The sequence below is a fragment of the Cebus imitator genome, unplaced genomic scaffold (genome assembly GCF_001604975.1).
Source record: "Cebus imitator isolate Cc_AM_T3 unplaced genomic scaffold, Cebus_imitator-1.0 Scaffold460, whole genome shotgun sequence".
NCBI lineage: Eukaryota > Metazoa > Chordata > Mammalia > Primates > Cebidae > Cebus > Cebus imitator.
In genome coordinates this window covers 528,364-548,583 of record NW_016107775.1, presented here as the reverse complement: position 1 = coordinate 548,583, position 20,220 = coordinate 528,364, and the positions used below count along the sequence as shown (strand labels likewise).

The 20,220-nt window shown below is 36.1% G+C and overlaps 1 protein-coding gene across 1 annotated transcript in view; it reads left to right on the top strand.

The window, feature by feature from the left end:
* Nucleotides 1–20,220, top strand: part of PRIM2 (DNA primase subunit 2) — a 330,305-nt gene that overhangs the window by 203,306 nt on the left and 106,779 nt on the right. Inside the window, exon 10 of the mRNA XM_037732630.1 lies at nt 15,154–15,226. Within this exon, the coding sequence (XP_037588558.1) occupies nt 15,154–15,226 (73 nt within the window). The remainder of the gene's footprint in view (nt 1–15,153; nt 15,227–20,220) is intronic.

Here is a 20,220-nt window from a genome sequence, read left to right as displayed (position 1 = left end):
AAAAAAAAAAAAAAAAAAAAAAAAAAAAAAAATACAATACAGGGAAGTTCATTAGTCTAACAGTGCCATGTTGCTTAGGTGAGAAAGAAGTGGCAGGGTTCTTAACAACTGAACGAGTGACTTGGAAAAAGATGGAATTGAGGAAGCCGAATTTAAAATTTTTAGATTAGAGCCTTTATAGCCATTTTATCAAACACTCCTTTAGTATTAAAAATCACACGTGTCGTAGGTCTATATGCGTAACAAATACATGTATGTATAAATTTCCCTGATATTTAGAAACAATGCTAGCATTTTTTACAGAAAGAAAATAAAAAGTGACCAGTTTAGTTTTCTATTCCAGCCTTAACAAATTACCACACATTTAGTGGATTAAAACAATGCCCATTTATTATCTCATAGTCTGTCGGTTAGAAATTGGACGTGGCTAAAATCAAGGTGTTAGCGAGGCTTATGTTTCTTACTGGAGGCTATGGGGAAGAATTTGCTTCCAAGTTTTTTAAGTTGTTGGAGAGCCTGTTTTTATGCTGGCTGTCAGTTGAAGCCTGTTCTTTCCTCCTGAGGCTCCCCACATTCCTTCTCATGGTTTCCATGATTTCCCGGAGGCCTCTGTAGTCCATGCCTGTGAGTCCGATCACAGAGCCTTCCCATGCTTCAAGTCTCCCTAACTTACACTGCTATGTCACAAGGCCTCCAACTTGAGAAAGTTTTCCGCTTTTATGGGCCCATGTGATCAGATCAGATCATGGGGATCTCTAGGATAATCTTTTCATCTGAGATCCTTTTACCTTAATTACATCTGCAGAGCCCCTTTGCCACGTAACCTAATACATTCAAAGGATCCAGGAATTAGAGCATATTTGGAGGATCACTGATTCAGCCTCTTCTAGTGAAGGTTTTCTTTTGAGGTGGGAGTATGGAGTGAAAAGAACTTTTTGTATCACTTTTCATCAGTTTTACATGTTAAGTCACTACTCTTAATTTATATAGAATAGTGACGTTTCCTGGAGTTTTGTAGTTAATTCACTTTGTTACTTAAAGTTGAAAAAAGGCATAAGAAATAATTTCTTACAGAAATATAAAAGGTTGCTGATTTTCTTTTTAATGATATAGAAGGAAGATAGAAAAATCTTTCCTGTCTTATCAGCCACCTATGTAGGACAAGGCAAATAAATAGTGCTATAAATAGTAGACGTCATAATGAGATTATATATAGTGGCTGAGACGTCTGGAGGTACTTGGTATGAGAGCTGTTCAGTAATACGTGCTCGCACACCTTTTAGTGTTCTAAGAATTTGTTTGATTTATTGTTTATTGAACACATATTAAAGGAGCTTTTACTGGTTGCCTCACATGGTATTAGGTTCTAGGGATACCTTTATTTCTGTCTTTGTAGGACTGAATAGTTATCAGTAAAAAGAGAATTTTAACTAAAGTAATTATAATAAATCATGACTCTTGGTATAGTGGAGATACATGATTATATGAGAGCACTATCATGGAAATAGTGAAACTTTGCCTGTCACAGTGGTCTTGTAGCTTATCTTCAGCCAGTCATTTTAGATTTCCCTTAGTCCTCTGACTCCAGAGTTTCTCAGGAATTTCTGCATTGTGGATACTGGGAGCCTTCGTGGAAAGCAAAATTTATAATTTCTTACACTTTTTTAATAGTTTTAGTATCTGTAATTAAATTTCATATTCTTCACTCATTGGGGTTTTTTTAGAACACTGATTCCTCTCTAGTTAAGTAATAAAGAAAAGTAGTCATTTTACACTGTATTAGTCATAAAGTACTAATAAAGTACAAAATAATAATGTTAGGGGAAATAACATTCATAAAGACCTGAGAAGGCACTGTGGCATTATTTGTGCTCTATTAACAACAAAAAGTGACTTATCGAATGCTATGTAATAGAACTTTCTGTGATGATGGAAGTGTTCTATACCTGTACTGTTTAATCCAGTAGTCATTTATAGCTATTGAATATTTGAGACGTGGCTAATGCTACTAAAGAACTGAATTTTTGATTTTATTTAATTTTAATTAATTGAAATTTCAATTTCAATAACCGGTTTTAATTAATGTTTACTGTGTTTGATAGTATAGTTCATATCGTATTTGAAATATATTTAAATAATTACATACTTAAAAAAATCATAGTAGTGGGACCTAGAGTTTCAAATCTGAGGTAGTGCTGGAAAAGCTGTACCTATGGAGCTGTTACAAGAAATTGTGGCTACTGACGGTCACGAGGCTCCTAAGTCATGGCAGCTCTCACACCTACGGGTGGGGATTTTGCCTCTGCACCTGAAAGAACTATCCGCCTGTGTAGGACTGTGGTAAGGATTCCATACAAGAGGAATACTTGAAGCTGCCCAGCTAGCAATCTGTCATTCCTGTCCTGGATCTTTCCAAGTAAAATGATAGCACAAGTGGCTGGTAGTCTTGTGAGTCTAAATGTTTAGTTAACCAAAGAACACCACCTGGCATTCCAGAACCAATTAACCTTTATTCACTCAGAGTAAAAACAAAACAAAATTCAATAAATTGAGCTGAGGAAAGGCAGACTACCAAGACTCACCGAAAGTTTAATGCACTCTCAATTGTTTCTAATTACTATTTAGAAAGTAGTGCTAGAAAGGATAATACAAGGTGAATTTTCAATGTCCACTTTTGATAGTGCTACCTTGGTTCTTGACTTACTGCATACATACCATCTACCAGAAATAGTCATCAAATATGTACAGCTGTGGAAACAAACAAAAATGTGTATAGCGGTGCATCCTCTCAGGTCTTACTGAGGTCTGTTCTTAATCATCCAATGTAAAGTCACCCACACAAGTGCCTTGTAATATTATCTCACTATGTTATGTTTTCTTCACAGCAACATCAATAGTTGGAGCGATTGATCACTTTATTTGTTTGTTCAGTATTTTTTTGCCTAGGGTATAAGTTCCACAAGAGCAAGGAATTTGGCTGTGTTGTTTACCATTATCTCCCCATTAGTTATATGAATGGCATAATAGGACCTCAGTAGACACTTGAATGAATGAATAAATGAAGAAATGGATGAGTGAATTATAGAAACTTTCAGGTTTAAAAATTTTACCTTTAATTCCATTTTCCAGGCTGCCTAATGTTGAGACTGAATGAGAGGGTAATTTGGACAAAAAGCGGATGGATTTTCTGTTGTTTCCAAGGGATAACTCTAATAAAGAAATGCTTTTTACCTTTGTAGAAATGTACAGCTGTTTTTGTCTTTTGTTTGGGGACATGCTACTCTTCTTCATGGAATCAGGAACTAATCATGGAGGACAGAGAGTACTTTCTATTCCTCTATGCGATCTCAGGAAAGCGCTTCTCTTTTTCCCTTACCAATGACTTCTTCAAATGTTGACCATTTATATTTAAAAACAAAACCCAAACAAAACTGTTGCATACCTTGCTCTTTTGATATTTGAAATGAAACCCTTAAACATTATGAGGCTTTGTCAATGGCTATGTGAGACTAAAGCGGTATGTAAGGAAAGGATGTAATGTGACATTGGACTGTGACTTTTAGTAATAATCCCCATTAACTGTCCCGGCACCCCCCACCAAAACTCCCAAAACATGTGGCTGTTATTGGGGAACAGATGTGAGGGGATAATCCTAGAATGCCTTAAATGTGTAATGGCTCATCTCAGAAGCATTCCACATTCTGTAAATTACGTATGGGGGAACAGGAAGACATTGTCCATCATTTTCATGTATTAATTTTGCTGAATGTTGGAACTTTATTCCCTTGGCCTCTCACTTTTTTATGTCTACCCTATTATGAATCCTTTCTTTACTGTAGTCATTTGACTACCGTGGAAGCAACCCCAAACCCAAACCACCTCTTTTAGGGTTCATTATATTACCAGAATATGCACTAAGGATATAGGGAGTAAAGGAACATAAAATTTTTACTCATGAAAATAGATATATTTTGGGGATCTTAAAATTACATGGTGAAAATAACCTATGTAAGGCTGTAGTTTGAATATATATTATAGGGGTGTATGTGTATATTTTACTTTTAAAATCAATTTTACTGAGGTACAATTTATATACAAAAAATCCACTCATTTAAAGGGTGTAGTTCAATGTCTTTTGACAAATGTACAGATATTTTTATAGAAAAATGAGATGCAACTTTTACTTGTCTTGGAGTTCACTGGATTTTGGTTATAACTTGGAATAAATAGGAAAATATGGACCACATGGGGAATATGAGGCAAACATGAAATAAAGTAGCAGTTGTACCATGTCTAGTTCCTGCCTGTATGGAAACCCATATGGTCCTGATTTTTCTTAGATATTTTAGCCTCTTGGAATTACACAGCTTCTCCCAGTTACAAAGAAAAATAGATCATTATATTATACTGCATGTTGTCTGATGGTAGTTTTCTGTGGAGATTTCTTTTTTAAACAAAGTTGAATAAAATTTATGCTTGTGGAAAAATACATTCAACCAATTTAAAAACAGAATATTATTGATTTTGTTCTCATTTGGAATAACTGCAGGGAAAAATCAACCGGGCTAATACAAGTTGGATACCATTTACCAGGGATTTAGCTGGAGAAAAAAACCCAAACTCATTTCAATTTCAGTGGTGACAGCTATTGACTGAATTTTCCTGTGATATCCTTCACTGCAGGAAATGATACATTGTAGCTTTGGCTTCCTTGATTTCCTACCTACCTAACAAATCCAAAGTGCAAGGACTGGGCTTTGCAAATGTCTGAGTAGCCTAGTTTATGTGGATAGAGTGTTTGTTATTTTTAACACCCAAAGTAGGTAAAATTGTGATTGAAAAAATAGATATATGGGTAATGTACAAAACATTTATTTCTTCTTCCTGAAATTGCTTTTCCATTTGTGCCATGATTACACCTGGCTTTATGTGAAAAGGTTGTATTGGAACTTGGTATACTTTTATAGAATGATGTAGGAGATTACAGTTCATTTTGAAAGATGTATTAGCTTACTTTTTAATGGTCCAAATAAATACGTTTCCTTGATGCAGAGATTGGTTTTGATTATTTGTGATGTTTTCCTCACTGCTTTTTTATTTTATGTCAGTTTAAAAAATATGATAAACTATAGCCTGCCAGATAGAAAGGAGTAAATAGTATTAACCTTTTAAGGCTTAAGAATACGGGGAAATGCTTGACAAAGAAAGGAAATATGTTTCATATGTTATTGTTTTATGAACCTCAGAAACTCTGCTGTTGGGGAGGGAGGGCAGAGAGATACTTCCTGAGGATGAGGGAGGGATTCTTTCCACTGTGGCTTAGCATTTTGCTGTAAGCCATATTTGCATTCTGTCTATTAAGGCTTCTTACAAATGAGAGAAGAATGGACAATTCCAATTAGATATTGAGATTGAGGTTGGCCAAGCAGCCCCAAAGCCTCCTAAAGAAACGTGTCACAGCTTTCTTTGTCCCCAAAGAAACAATTCAGGTTACCACTAAGTTAATCAGAATTCAAGATTGCTTCCCTAAAAGTATAAATGGCAAACTAAAAACTAGATTCCCAAGTAAAATGTTGTAAAAACAAGCACATTTACAGTAGACTTGAAGGAATTCCTTTAGTTGGCCCATTTACAGCCTGTATTTTGCTTATGACTGGCAGAGATTTATCTTAATGTAGCAAATAGAAGTCAGGGTAAGTCAGCTGGGGTCATGTTCTGAGGGCTTACAAGCCTTCCTCAACACTCGGCTTATTTGGGCAGAATGATGTCACAGAAGGGGAGGAAGAAAGATATACGTAGTCCTCCAGAGAATCATTTGATTGTTTTATGTCATTGTATTCTCATTGTACAGAAATGCTGTCCAGTAGAATCATAATGAGAGCAACAAGTGTAAGCCACATATATAATTTTAAATTACTCAAATGAAGTTCATTTTAATAACATACCTTACTTAACTCATATTCAAAATAATCTTTTGTTGTTGTTATTTGTTTGTTTTGAAGAGATGGGTCTTGCTCTTTTGCCCGGGCTCCGCTATTTGAACTCTTAGGCTCAAGTATTCTTTCTCCCCTAGTTTCCAGAATAGCTGCGACTGTAGATCTGTACTACCACACCCAGCTCAAAATATCATTTTTTCATGTAATCAATATGAAAAATTATCAATGAAATATCTTACATTTTATGTACTAAGTCTTTGAAATCCAGTGTGTACTTTATACTAACTGAACATCTCAATTTAGTCTAAGCTACATTTTAAGTGTTCAATAATCACATTTGGCTAATGGATACTATATTGAACAGTAAAGCTTTATAAAATTGGATTTCATTTAAATCTCTACTGTTTAACTTGAATATTTGTACTTTGGAAACTTCCTAAAACTGTGAATATAGACTATAATGATAGACTCACAAAATCTTCCAGGTATCAGGTTATTCAAGGACATCTAAATTCTCCTGTTAATACTTTGAGGTTAAGCATTTTATGTGATAATATGAAGGAGGTTGGGAAAGAAATTATTTTTTCTAGTATTCATAGGAAGAAATTGGTGAACATCAAGAACAGAGAAAAAAACATGTAAAATGTTTACGAATAATAAATTTAGGCTGGGATGATGATGATGCTTATTACAATTTGAATGAAAAATACTGTAATAAACACTACAGACATTTCATTTGTCCTCACAACAACTTTTTGAGGGCAGTACTTTTGTGATGTGTTTTTATAATTCCTGTTTTATAATCCCAGTGATTAAGATGAAAGTAATTAAGAGATCACACAGTGACTGTATGCAAACACATGACTCTTGGATTCTGAAACTTACCTTCTTAATCACTCTTCTCTGTTTGGTTCTTTTATGCCTCCATGATTGCCATGGGCAAACTGGACTTGGAGAAATTATACAAATGAAGAGGAGTTGCAGCCAATTCCTAAAGTGTTGCAGCTATTCTACTACTTCCTGTTTACTCCATGAAATTTTCATCAGTAGTCTGAAAAAGAGAAAAATGACCGGAGTTGTAATCACCCTTGAAAAGCTGACTTTTGCCCGCCCATTTTGTCAGTAATGCCTGGTGGCATTTATGTCCCAGTAGTGGCGCTGGTGAATACCACTCTTGGAGCTGAGGTGTGATGATCCGTCTTCTGCTAACAATCAGTGCCACAGCATGAAAAGATTATTATTATTTTTCTTAACCAGCTAATCTTGCCATGAGACCTATAAATCCACTTTTATGTTATTTCTGCTTTTTGTTTTCAACTCTTGAGTTTCAACACTCAAAAACATTTCCCCGTTGAGTATGTAAGTGCTCATATTGATATTCGTGGTACATTGAACCAGGACTTAAATTTCTGTTATTTCTACAAAGTCCAGAAGTAGGCCTGCCTTTCACGACAGTTCACAGATCAGATGTGTGCAGATGTTTCTGTTTCAGATTTATCCTTTTATATATCCATGGTATTTTTGTTCTTTAGATGTTTGTGAGATAGTATTTGGGGGAAACTAGTTTAGTGTGAATGTGATTAATTATGCTTTGCTCTCTTGGTCACTCCTCAACCCCATCATTCTCCAATATTAGATTGATTTAATTGGATTTAAAATGGGATCACTTAAATTTGGTTGCATAAATATGTGTTTTGCATATTTTGAAAGTCTTACTTTTTTCTTTTCCGCCTATAAATTACTGAAATTCTGTTAGCTTTATCATTTTCTGTTTACTGTGATTTTAAACGATAATGGAAAACTAGCCATGCTGCCCTCTTATGTTTAATGAGCAAGATAATGTGTGAGGGAAAAGTTCCTCAGGTGCGACTGCATTTAATTTTTATTTAAGTTTATTGAACAAATGCAACCATTAAAAGCTGCTTTTATATATTTTGCATATCATTAATTCTTCTCTTATAGCAGATTGTATAATTTAAGACCATCACCTCAAAACAAAACAAAAACATAGGGAGATAAACCACATTACTTTTATGTAAGCAGTTATACACAATTGCAAAACTCTGTTTCCTTAGAAGGCACTATTATATGTACACTTAGGTGTTTAGAAACCTGGAGAAAACCTCAAATTTTCATTAAAACAGAAAGTTAACACTATTGTAAAGGAAATAGGACTTAAAGGTTTTTTTTAAATTTTGTTTTAACAGTCTTTGATTAAAGACCTATCTCAGGACCTGCCTAATTTCCTACCTGTCTAATTTCTGTTCTCTTCCCGACCTTGCCCACTTGCCTTTGCTTGTGTTTTTGTCTAACCTAACCTCTTCATCTATAGACCACTTTTTAGAAATTTTCTTGGCTTTGCTTGTCTTTTCTGCCCATCCATCTGTTATGTGATAACCTTTGAGATCCCAAGAAAAAGACTTCGTTATTCCAAAATGCCACGTCCGTATCACACTCTTACTTTTTTTAAAACCCCTTCAGCAACCTTAATCAACTTAAATCACATACTTTTATGAACCTGGTCAAAATGCCAGAATGTTTATTATATTCAAAATTGTTAAACTACAAATGCTAAAAATATTAAAACAACCAGGCCTTTGACTTTTTTGTGATTTTCACTTCCTACTTCTAAACCTCCAACCTTAAATTATTTACTGACTACAATCTCTATTCTTCTACTTTACCATTCAGTTGCTCATTCCTACTGACTGTCATCTTCCGTTCATCCCAGCCTCCCATTTCTGTCTCCCAAGGTCACCTCCCCCTGTGACTGAGCAGGCTTCTCTATTTAACCTAGATCCGTTGCCAGTCATGTCAACAACATACTAATAACGTTCTAGAATCCTGTAGCCTGTGTTTCTAAAGCGTAACTCACTCTATTCAGTGTCATTTTATTGCGCAAAAAATCTTTAATGCTCCACATTGCTTACCTTCTCTCACCCTTCATTTAGAAGAGACCTCTTCTCTGCGGGCCTGAGGAACAATTGTTTTGAGCATTGTTGTGGCACTCATCACATTATCCTCCCTGGATTATGTTTGGATCTTTCACTGCTTGAACCCTTCCTTGGTCACAGAGGTGCTTAATAAGTGTATGCTGAGAGATAGAGGGGTTTGTACAGGGACTCTTGAAAGTGTATGTGTGTGTGTGTGTTTTTTTTTATTGTTTGCTTGTTTTAATAATTAGGATCTGTTATATTCAGATAAGGACAACAACTGGGATGTAGAAAAAAAGAGTCTTATAGAGGGAGAATCTGACAATCTAGTGATATTTAAAAAATAGTTTGTCGTGGGTTTTATGCATCTATATGGTTCCGTTTTGGTAGTGAAGGTGTTTATTTTGCTGTTACAGTGCAGTAATTGTTACATTTTGGCAAAAGTGTACTATATCCTTTTACAGCCTAGTGTCTTCAGATATTTTTCAAATATAATTGAATACTCACTGAACCACATCTTTATTGTTTTCACTACTTTTCTATAACTTGAGAAAACTGGTATTTCACCCTGAATGCCTTTCACGCTATACTGTAGCAAATAAATTATGCATCGGGAATGTAAGTAAATCACTGCAATTCCTTATCCTTTATCACACATATTTATGGATGAAAAAAATTGATGCATAGTTTGCCCTTTTTTCTTTTATAAACTTGTGAAAAATTAGTGGCTAACTGAGAATTAAGGAAACTAAATTCAGATTTTTCAAGATTCTCTGATTAATCAAACGTTGCTCTTTATATTTGGCAAAATAGTCATTAATGATATAATTTGGATTTTGTGACCTGCTAAAATGTTCTTTGGTCTTCTATATTGAAAAAAATGGTATTTGTGTTACATCTTTATTCTTTTATGAAACATTAGGAATAGAAAAACTTTTATGCTTACTGAATCTCTCGTTATAAAAACTATGTTGGTGACAGTGAATACTTCTCAAAATAAGGCTGTGATTATTTTAAATGGACAGAAAACTATTTTCTGCTGGGTTTGCATGTGTTTATAGATGTCAAAGCATTTAGAAATCGTTTTTACTGTTAAAAATGACTATTTCTGTGTTTTCCCAATTTAATAAGCATAAGATATGTTCCCTCATAAAAGTGATCTTTTTCAAATCACGAAAATAAGAATATATTTTGACAATTCATTAATGTAGCAGCTTCATTTATTTCGCAGTAGTGTGATAGAAAGCTGGCACTGAGCTCTGAATGTGGGAGAAGTGTGCTTCTCTTTTCCTGGCTACCTGTTAGGACTCTCTTTTAGAACCATCTCTTGGCACTTTGAAGTAAAAGCCAAAGGCTCAGTTTCATGAGCCAGTGTGAATTGTTTTTCTGGGTTTTTATTATTTTATGACAACATTATTTGTTTTTCCTCTATCTTGATTTTTGAGCTTCTGTCAGTTTCATTATTATGAGGAAAAAAAAATTACCTGGAAACATGTGATGACGAGTGAAGAAAAATGTGAAAGTTTGTTCCTGAATTGCAGTTTGATTTTTTAGGCTAGTCTTTATCTTGGTGAAAGTGAAATCATGTCTTGGAAGCACTCAGTTTCACTAAGGCTAGAAACTGATCTATTATTCTGACTTTTCAACCTCGTCATCAAAGTATATCCATTATTTTCCAGAAAATTTCCTGAACCCATCTATTGCCTTCCTTTCTTTATCCATTACCACTACTTTACTCGTTCTCATCTTCCCTCACCTGGATATAACATTGCCTACAGTATTCTTCCAGTTAGTTTTCCATTGTCGGTTCCACGCCTTTTTAATCATTTCCCCACACTGCTTTGTTTCTCAAGTGTAAACTTGATTATGTCAGTTCTTGCTTCAGATCTTTTCGTGGTTTATCACTGCCTACAGAGCATGGAATATAAGGCTTCTCATGATCTGCCTTTTTGTGTTGTATCTAACAGTCTCCCTGCCCCCAGCCAAATCTGTCCATAACTAGTTCAAATATGTATTAAGTAACTGTGATGTTTATTATCATCTCCTCTAATGCAGACATAAGTAAGCCTCTCTGAGTATAGATGAGTAGAGGAGAAATGCCATTCCTAATTCTGATGCTTAACATATTCATTTCTGTCATATTCATCCCCACCCCCATGGCCTCCATACTTGCCCATAATGGGCTGGTGGCCTTCTTTCTATTAATTATATATATGTCTTTTTTTATAGTTTATTTTTTTATTTTTGAGACAGGGTCTCACTCTCTCATCCAGGCTGGATGAGATCAGAAATCACTGCAACCTCAAACTCCTAGGCTTAAGCAATTCTCCCACCTCAGCCTCCTGAGTAGCTGAGCCACAGATGCGTGCCACCACTCCCAGCTAATTTTTTTTGTTTGTTTTGTATTTTTTGTGGAGGTGATGTCTTGCTATGTTGCAAAGGCTGATCTCTAACTCCTGGGCTCAAGCAGTCCTCCTGCCTTGGCTTCCCAAAGTGCTGGGAATAGAGAGGTATGAGCCACTAGGCCCAGTCATAAATATTTTTAGAAGTTTGATGTCTACACACTTTAAGTTTACTTATATTCTCTCTGTAGGCGTTTATACCAATAAAGCCTTTGCATTCATCATTGCTACCATTCTCTTGCTTTTTTACTTTTTTCCTTGAAACTTAGCTCTTTTGTATATTCTAGGGCGGTGTAGAAGAACAAGCATTTTATACTGTCATTCAGGCAAATGTTTATGTCCTGTTTCTGTGTCTTCTCTTTGTACTTAATATAGTATGCATTAATCTGGGCTGAGAACAACTTCCTTGTGGCATAGTAATTATTTGGCTTCATTTACTCAATAACTGTAATTCTGTTTGTACATCATTTTACCATTTATAAAGGCCTTTCATATTTGTCTATTTGATCTGAACAATCCTATTAGATCATTGTAGTCACCACCTTTAGCTGATAAACTAAGAGGCTGAGGTTTATAAGGGTCAATGGCATGGCCTAGTACTTCCCATCTGGGTGATGGCTCCTCTACAGGATCATGCTGCCTTCCTTGCAATCCTGTTATTTCTGTACTTAACTGGTCAAGACTGCAATTGCTCTGTGTATTGGAGTATGCTTTACTGATTTAATTACCACTTTGGATACATTTTTTCATTTGATTTTCCCAGCATTTCTGTTAATTAGGCAGGGCTGAAATTATTAGTGCCATTTTACAAATTAGGATGCTGCAAATCAAAATGGTTAAGTGACTTGTTCCAGTTTGCAGAAGTGGTATTTAAAAAATGGAAACCAAGAATGGGTCTTCATACCCCTAGCCTTCTGCTGTTCCCAATGCCCCATGCTGCCTCTTCGCTCTACTGTAAGACATGTTGGAAAATGAAATAACATTTTTATTCCTAAGATTCCACTGAAACAACTCTATGGTTATGCTGTGTACTCAAGTCTAAAACATGAAAGTTAAAGGGCAGCTATCAGTTTAACTTTGCATAGGTTTTATATGCCATAGTGCTACTGCAGTTAATGGAATGCATAGAATTCAATAACACATTGTCAGAAATGTGTTACTCAAGGGAAAGATAATACAAGGCAAGGGAAAATAATACAAGAGGAGACGTGTTTTAGAATCTGGTCTTGTAGGGGAAGAAGAATAATTTTTTCTTCAACCCCTATAGGTTGGAATGGACCCATGTGACAAAAGACAGATTAATAGGAGAAAAACAAAGTTTATTAACATTTTGTATCAGTTTTCTCTGCTTATAACAGAATATCTGAAATTGGGTAATTTATAAAAGAAAGAAATTTATTTCTTGCAGTTATGGAGGATGGGAAGTCCAAGGTCGAGAGGGTGCGTCTGGTGAGAGCTTTCTTGCTGGTAGGGCTTCTGAAGAGCCTTGAGGTGGTGTAGGGTATCACATGGTGAGGAGGCTAAGTGTATTAACATGCCAGCTTAAAAAAGTCTCTCTACCTCATTTTGTAAAGCCACAAGTTTCCCTCCCATGGCACCCCATTAATCTATTAATCCTTTATTCATTACTCCATTATGGATTAATCCATTCATGAAGGCAGAGTCCTCATGATCCAATCACTTCTTAAAGACTCCACCTCTCAGCACTGCCACATTGGGTATTAAATTTCAACATGAGTTTTGGAAGGGACAAATATTCAAACCACAGGTCACATAGCAAAGGAAAAGGACTTTGAGTCTCCGGTGGCAGCAACTTGTGAGAAGGCAAATAAATAGCAGATAAAGACCAGCTAATAAAGCTTGTTCATATAGATTTCTCTGGTATCATCTCCACATAATAAGAATCTGAAATTACCTTCACTGATTAACCTTGGTTCTCATTGGTAGAAGGTTGGCAGGATGCCTTTTGTCTTTGTAAATCTGTTTTGCTTTTAGAAATATGGAGGGCAGAGAGCTTTCCTGAATCTGCTTCTTTTTAAATTGCCTTTGCTCAATAATCCTTCATATTTTGGGGGTGGCATCTTCTGGTCTCCATCAGTATCATTCTACTCATTCTGCTCTCAGAGTAATTCTCAGGTCCCTCTTAGCCTGTGGAAGGAGGACTTGCAGGGAGGGAAAATCTGTACCTTCCCCCCCCCCCCGCAGGGTCTCATTGTGTCACCCATGGTGAGGCACAATCTCGGCTCACTGTATCCTACACCTTCAGGGCTCAACCATCCTACTACTTCGGCCTCCCGAATAGCTGGGACTATAAGCACATACCACCATGCCTGGCCAATTTTTATATTTTTTGTAGAGACAAGGTTTGCCGTGTTGCTTAGGCTACCCTCAAACTCCTGGGCTCAAGTCATCTGCCTGCCTCAGCCTCCCAAAGTGCTGGTATTACACATGTGAGCCAGCTATACTGTGGTTTTGCTTCATAATCCATACCCATTGTTTAATCAGTAAAATTGATTATGGAAACAGCTTGTCTACAGAACATCTTGAGCATATATGTGGTTCAGCAGGAAGAATCTGTAACTGAGCAGATAGAAAGTAGTGTCTGGATTATTTTTTTTTTTTTTTTTTTTTTTTGACAGAGTCTCGCTCTGTAGCCCAGGCTCGGGTATCCAGACATGATGATGGCTCATTGCAGCCTTGATCTTCCTGGCTCAAGCAGTCCTCTCACCTCAGCCTCCAGAGTAGCTAGGACGACAGGCATGCCACCATGCCCAGATTTTTTTTTTTTAGTTTTATTATTTGTAGAGACAGAGTCTTACTCTGCTGCTCAGGTGGAATTCTTTATGATCATAATAACATTTTACTCCAGGATTTCTCTTTAACTGTGATTTGTAGAAGCCTTGGTTTGATTGTGGGTTTCTATGTGACCTAGCAGCTGTTTTTTGCTGTGTCACACCCTCATGCACCTGAGTCTATGTTCTTAGAGTTGGGCATGGGTTGTGTTGTGTCAAGGAGGTGAAACATTACAGAGGTGGGTGGCTTTAGGTACTGTATACCAAGTTATGTTTCCTAATTTGAAGATAATCCTGTGGGAAATTTATTATAGGGAAGAGGATGATATGGTACAGTGAGGAAACAGGGAATTAGGAATCAAAAGGTTTGAGTTCCCACTGCACTGCTGACTTGCTTTCTGATCCTAACAAATTTCTAACTCCTCCAAGCCTCCATTTTCGCATTCATCAAATGTTACATAGAAACACTCTCTCAGGGCAGTGTGAGGATCTAATTAGAGGCTATGGAAGATTCTTTGCACACTGTAAAGTGCTACTAAGATATTATTTATTTTAATAAACACTGATTACTTTATGTGAGGCTCTTTAACAAAAATTATTACAATTCAGACCTCCTGTCAATACTGCAAAGCAGGCATTATTACCTCCATTAGGCAGTAAGGAACCTGGCATACAGAAAATACATAATTAAGTAACTTGCTCACCAACTACTTTTAAGTGATGGTTCCCAATTTAAGTGCCAGCTGCTTTTTTGCTGTGTTGTCATGCTAGTAATAAAGGATAAATGGTAGAGGTTTGAACTTTAACAACAACTTGGATTATGCTTCTGAGGAATCGAAGTGGTGCTCTAGACCAGGAGTCAGGATGTTCAGACTGTCACTATACTTTTGTATTATTTTGGGGTAAGTTATTTAAAGTAATTTTATTAAATACATTTAAAACATTGGCTATGTTTCTGCTAAGGTTTATAAGTAAAATACCTTCTTATTCTTATTTTAATCATTTTCAGAATTAAAAAAAAAATTCCTTTGAAGGGATAAAAAGTATTTTATGACTCTGTCTTAACATTTGTTCTTTTTTTTTTTTAAAGTCATTCCTACACTGGCCAAGATTACAGTACCCAGGGAAATGCTGGGAAGATTTCTTTAGATCAGATTGATTCGGTAAGTAACACATTCTTTTAAACTTAGAACTTTGTCAATGGAGGGAACATAGATTTTCTGAAATGGAAGACTTTTGGGTGAGGAGATGGAGAGAATGGTATTTCACTGCTGGCTGATTAATTTTAAAGAAAATCCCATGTCCTATACATATGATTTAAAAAAACATGATAGGAAAATCATTTAACCAGAAAATTATCTGTACTTTTATAAAAACAGAATTTAATCAATTATTCCAAAAACGAATTTTAAAAAATAGCTAAATGGAGTTTGTGTTTACATTTAAATACTTTATACATTTAATAAAGGAGAAATGGAAAACACGCAGTGTATTAGTTTGTTAGGGCTGTCATGATAACAGAAATTTATTTTCTCAAGAGGCTCGAAATCCAAGATCAAGGTGACAGTAGGTTTGATTTCTTCCAGGGCCTTTCTTGATTCTCACATGGCTGCCTTCTTGCTGTGTTCTCCTGTGGTTTTCCCACTGTTTGCATGCGTCCGTGGTGTCTCTTCTTCTTGTATGGACACTGGGCACCTGGGACCAGGCCCTACTCCCATGGCTTCCTTTAATCTTAGTGACTTCTTTAAAGGCCCCATCTCTAAATATAGTCACATTTGGAGCTACTAGAAGTCAGGACCTTGATATATCAATTTCAGGGGGAGAAGACAATTCATCATCTAATGTAGACTATGACATTAATAGATAACTTATTTTAGCATCATTTCACTTTACGGTTCCATAGTTATGTGGAACTTTGCCATTCTTGTAGAATGTCTCTTGAATACATAACAGAATTTGCACTCCATACACAAAAGGGAAAATAAGCCAGCCATAAGTAATCTTAGGTTAGACAACTACCAAAGTATTCACAATAAATTAAAAATACACATGGATTTTAATGCTTGGAAGCAAGAACTGTAATAAGACTAGTAGAGAGAGACCATGAGTTTGGATCAGAATGAATAGTTCATCTTCCATTTGAAAATGATAAAAAAGTACTTGCAGTTAATATGTCTAGAAATAACAAAAGGGTTGCCTGCTTTACACAGTTTATTTGTTGATTTGAAATTTGTTCTCAAAGATGTCCAATCTTTTAATTTTTTATTAAACACTTATTTCAAACAGTCCCCCTTCTCACTTCCACTCGTTATCTGTGTTTATATAATGTGAGTTGTTGGAGGTTAATTCTATTCCTACTTCTAGCTAGATGTTTCCCCATTCACAAGCAAATGTGAATTTGGTTGGATGCCATGGGCGTTCACAGAAATACTAATTCATTTAATGAATATATATTGAGCCCATCAGTTATGTACTAGCCATTTTGCTGTAGATACAGAAGTGAGGAAAACAGAAAATATTCCTAACTTCATGGACCTTACATGAGGGAGAGGGACAACATAGTCAATAATAAATGAGCAGTATAATGTTAAGTGCTGTGATGATGATCCTTTCCTGGGTCTGTGCCTGAGACCCTGCAGTAAGTAATACAGATGTGTCTTTTTTTGGACTGCCTCCTAACTCTGTATCTAAATTGTTTGATCTTTACAACAGCATGTCATTTGCATGTCCTTTAATATTTGCAACTCTTCTCCAAATGTTTTCTTTAGATTTTTCTTCTAAAAAAATCTGGCTTTCTCAATGCTATTTCCGCTGTGGCCCTTTCAAGTAGAGACACCTTTCTCCGTGAGTTTGTGCATACTTGTGCAGTGAGTACCTTTCTTGATCCACATTTCTCTGCCTTCCATTGTTATAGCTCCAGCTCCTTTGAAACCCTTGTGATCTTATTATATCATCTGTTATCTCCTTTGTTGCTACTCCACCCCTCCCCCACACCTGTATTCATTGATAATTTGAATACCCAGCTAATGGTCTTGTGTACTGGCAGTATTCTTGTTATTGTTCTTGGCCTTTGCAAGATCCAAGTTGATAATTCATCCTCTATCCTGGACTTTTTGCTCATTTGCCATAATCATTTTTCCATCTGTATGTAGCCAGACACTATCTTTATTTAAATTTTTATTATTTGGACTACTGCCCACACCTTTTAAGTATGTCTCCTGCTTCTGTTCTTACTCTTATGTAGTCTTTTCATTATCTAACAGCTAGAGTTCTCTTTGTTCAGTGGATCACATCAGTCTTCTGGTCAGAAACCTCTTGTGGGTTTTCATCATATATAGACTAAAATCCAAACTCATTTTATGGCTTCTGAAGCCATATGTGCTCATCATTTCTATTTTGTCTTCTGTTCCATTCTGGCTCACTCACTTGCTCTGGCCACATGGACCTCGTGCTGTCTTTTAGCATACCACTTTCCTTCTTTCTCAGGATCTTCATTTCACTGGAATCCAACTTAAAATATATGTCTTAGTTGAAATGCCATCTCCTCAAAAAGGCTTCCCTGGCCATCCAAATTGAAGCATCTCTCTCCTAATCACACTTGATTTCATTCCCCTATGTCATTTCCAGTGCTTTGGCATCAGATGTTATCTTTTTAATGTCTGTATTCATTGTTCACCTCCTCCAATTAGAATGTAAGCTCTTTGAGGACAGGGTTATATATACATATATATATATATATATATGTATATATAATAATATATAATTTTATATATAGGTTCTGGGGTACATGTGAAGAACATGCAGGATTGTTGCATAGGTACATATTTGGCAATGTGGTTTGCTGCCTCCATCCCCATCACCCATATCTGGCATTATCCCCATGTTATCCCTGCCCCCCACTGTCCCTCCCCTAGTCCCCTGCCACAGACCTCAGCGTGTGATGCTACCCTCCCTGTGGAGGACAGGGTTTTTTAATTCTTTGTTTACTGCTGGTTCCCCATGGCTGTACACATAGTAAGTGTTCAATACATATTTGTTGATTGAATAAATAAAAATTAAGGAATGTGCCAAAAGAAATTGAAATTGAGTTAGGTCTTGAATGATGACTTGGCTTTGGCTGGATGGCATGTGAGTGGGAAGGGTGCACCAGGTAGGGCTAGCAGAGTGAGAAAGATGAGAAGCTACAGAGCATGACTGCATGGTCATGGGATAGTGAATAACCCAGCGGACTGGAAGTGGGGACTCATTTTGGCTTAGTAATAATACACTGGGCTTTCCCAGTCTTCCTGTCACAGCCCTTCTGTGGTGCTCAAGTTTTGCCCTTGTTGGAGGCCTCATTTTATCGTTTTATTTCCTGTGTTAAGTTACAAACTAGTGAATATAATAATTGTAGTGTCTTTTTCCTTAACTGAATTAAAGGGGAAATTATGTCTTACTTTCTTATTTTCCAGAACACTTAATAAATATTTGTTCAGTTTTGTATAATTGAAAGTAGTTATTGGCCGGGCGCTGTAATCCTAGCACTTTGGGAGGCCGAGGCAGGAGGATCACCTGCAGTCACGAGTTTGAGACCAGCCTGGCCAACATGCTGAAACCCTGTCTCTACTAAAAATACAAAAATTAGCTGGGCATTTTGGCAGGCACCTGTAATCCCAGCTGCTTGAGAGGCCGAGGCAGGAGAATTGCTTGAACCTGAGAGGTAGCGGTTACAGTGAGCAGAGATGACACCGCTGCACTGCAGCCTGGGCAACAGAGTAATATATATTATAATAAATTTTGAGAGTCCATCTCAAAACAAAAGGAGTTAGCTACTGAGGAAACCTTGCATGTTTATACTAAGGATGTTGAACATTGATTGTATGAATTAGAACAATATTTAGGGAAAAAAGTCAGATATTAATATGAAGGAATAAAAATGGTCACAAGAGAATGAGCTGAAAGACATTCTAGTTAGTTCTACCAAGGAAAGATATGGGTCTGAGTGAACTAGACTGGGGCTGGAAAAATTCAGAAGTTGTTACTGTAAAAGAGTGAAAAACTGGATGGTCACTAGAGGGAGCAACAAAGTCAAGCAAAGTGAGACCTGCTCTTTCTTATAGATGAAGTGAACTTGCTAAGGCATATGTGAAGAAGTAAGAATTTAAGTCTTGAGAGGAGGATATTTAAGGAAGTTGTAGAAAATGCAATTGAAACCATAAGTGAAAAATTAAAGTGGGCAGTGATATTTCGTTTTTGACACTAAGGGAAAGACCTACACTTTCTTCCTTTTAACTTGATTTAACACATTTATTTGAATTTTCCTTATGAGAACAATATGTCTTATTTTTGTGTTCTACTTCATATTTGAGTTACCTTAAAAGTTAATCTGCTATTTGGCAATTGTACTTTTATCTCAGGGAAATGAAATCTTAAATTTACGTAAAAACCTCTTAAAGAATGCTCATAATAGCTTCATTTGAAATAGCCCAAACTGGAAACAACCCAAGTGTTCTTCAATGAGTGAATAAATACATTATGATACATTCGTATCATGGAAAACTACTCAGTAATAAAGTAATGAGCTTATATACAACTTAGATGAATCTTGAGGGAATTCTGCTGAGTTAAAAATGACAATCTTGAAACAATACATATTATATAATTCTATTATATAATACTCTTGAAATGACAAAACTATAGTGATGGAGAACAGATCAGTGGTTGCCAAGGATTACAGAACTGGGGGAGGGGTAACAGGATGCAAAGGATAGATGGGGGTGGTTATACAAGGAAAACATGAGGGAACTTCGTGGTGACAGAACTGTTCTGCATCTTGACTGTGGGGGAGGATATATGATCCTACATGTGACAAAATTGCATAAAAGTTAATACAGAAATAAGTGCATGAATACAACTGAGGAAACCTGAATAAGACTAGTGGATTTTATCAATGTCAGTATCCTGTTTGTGATAATCTACTGTAGTTCTACGTGATTTTATCTTTGGGGGGATTTTAGGTATTTGCTATCTCTTTGCATTATTTCTTTTAACTGTATGGGGGTCTATAGGTAACTTCATTATTTAATTAAAAAAAGTTTAATTAAAATATTCAATTTTTTTTTCTTTTTCTTTTTTTGAGATGGTGTTTAGCTTTTGTGGCCCAGGCTGGAGTGCAATG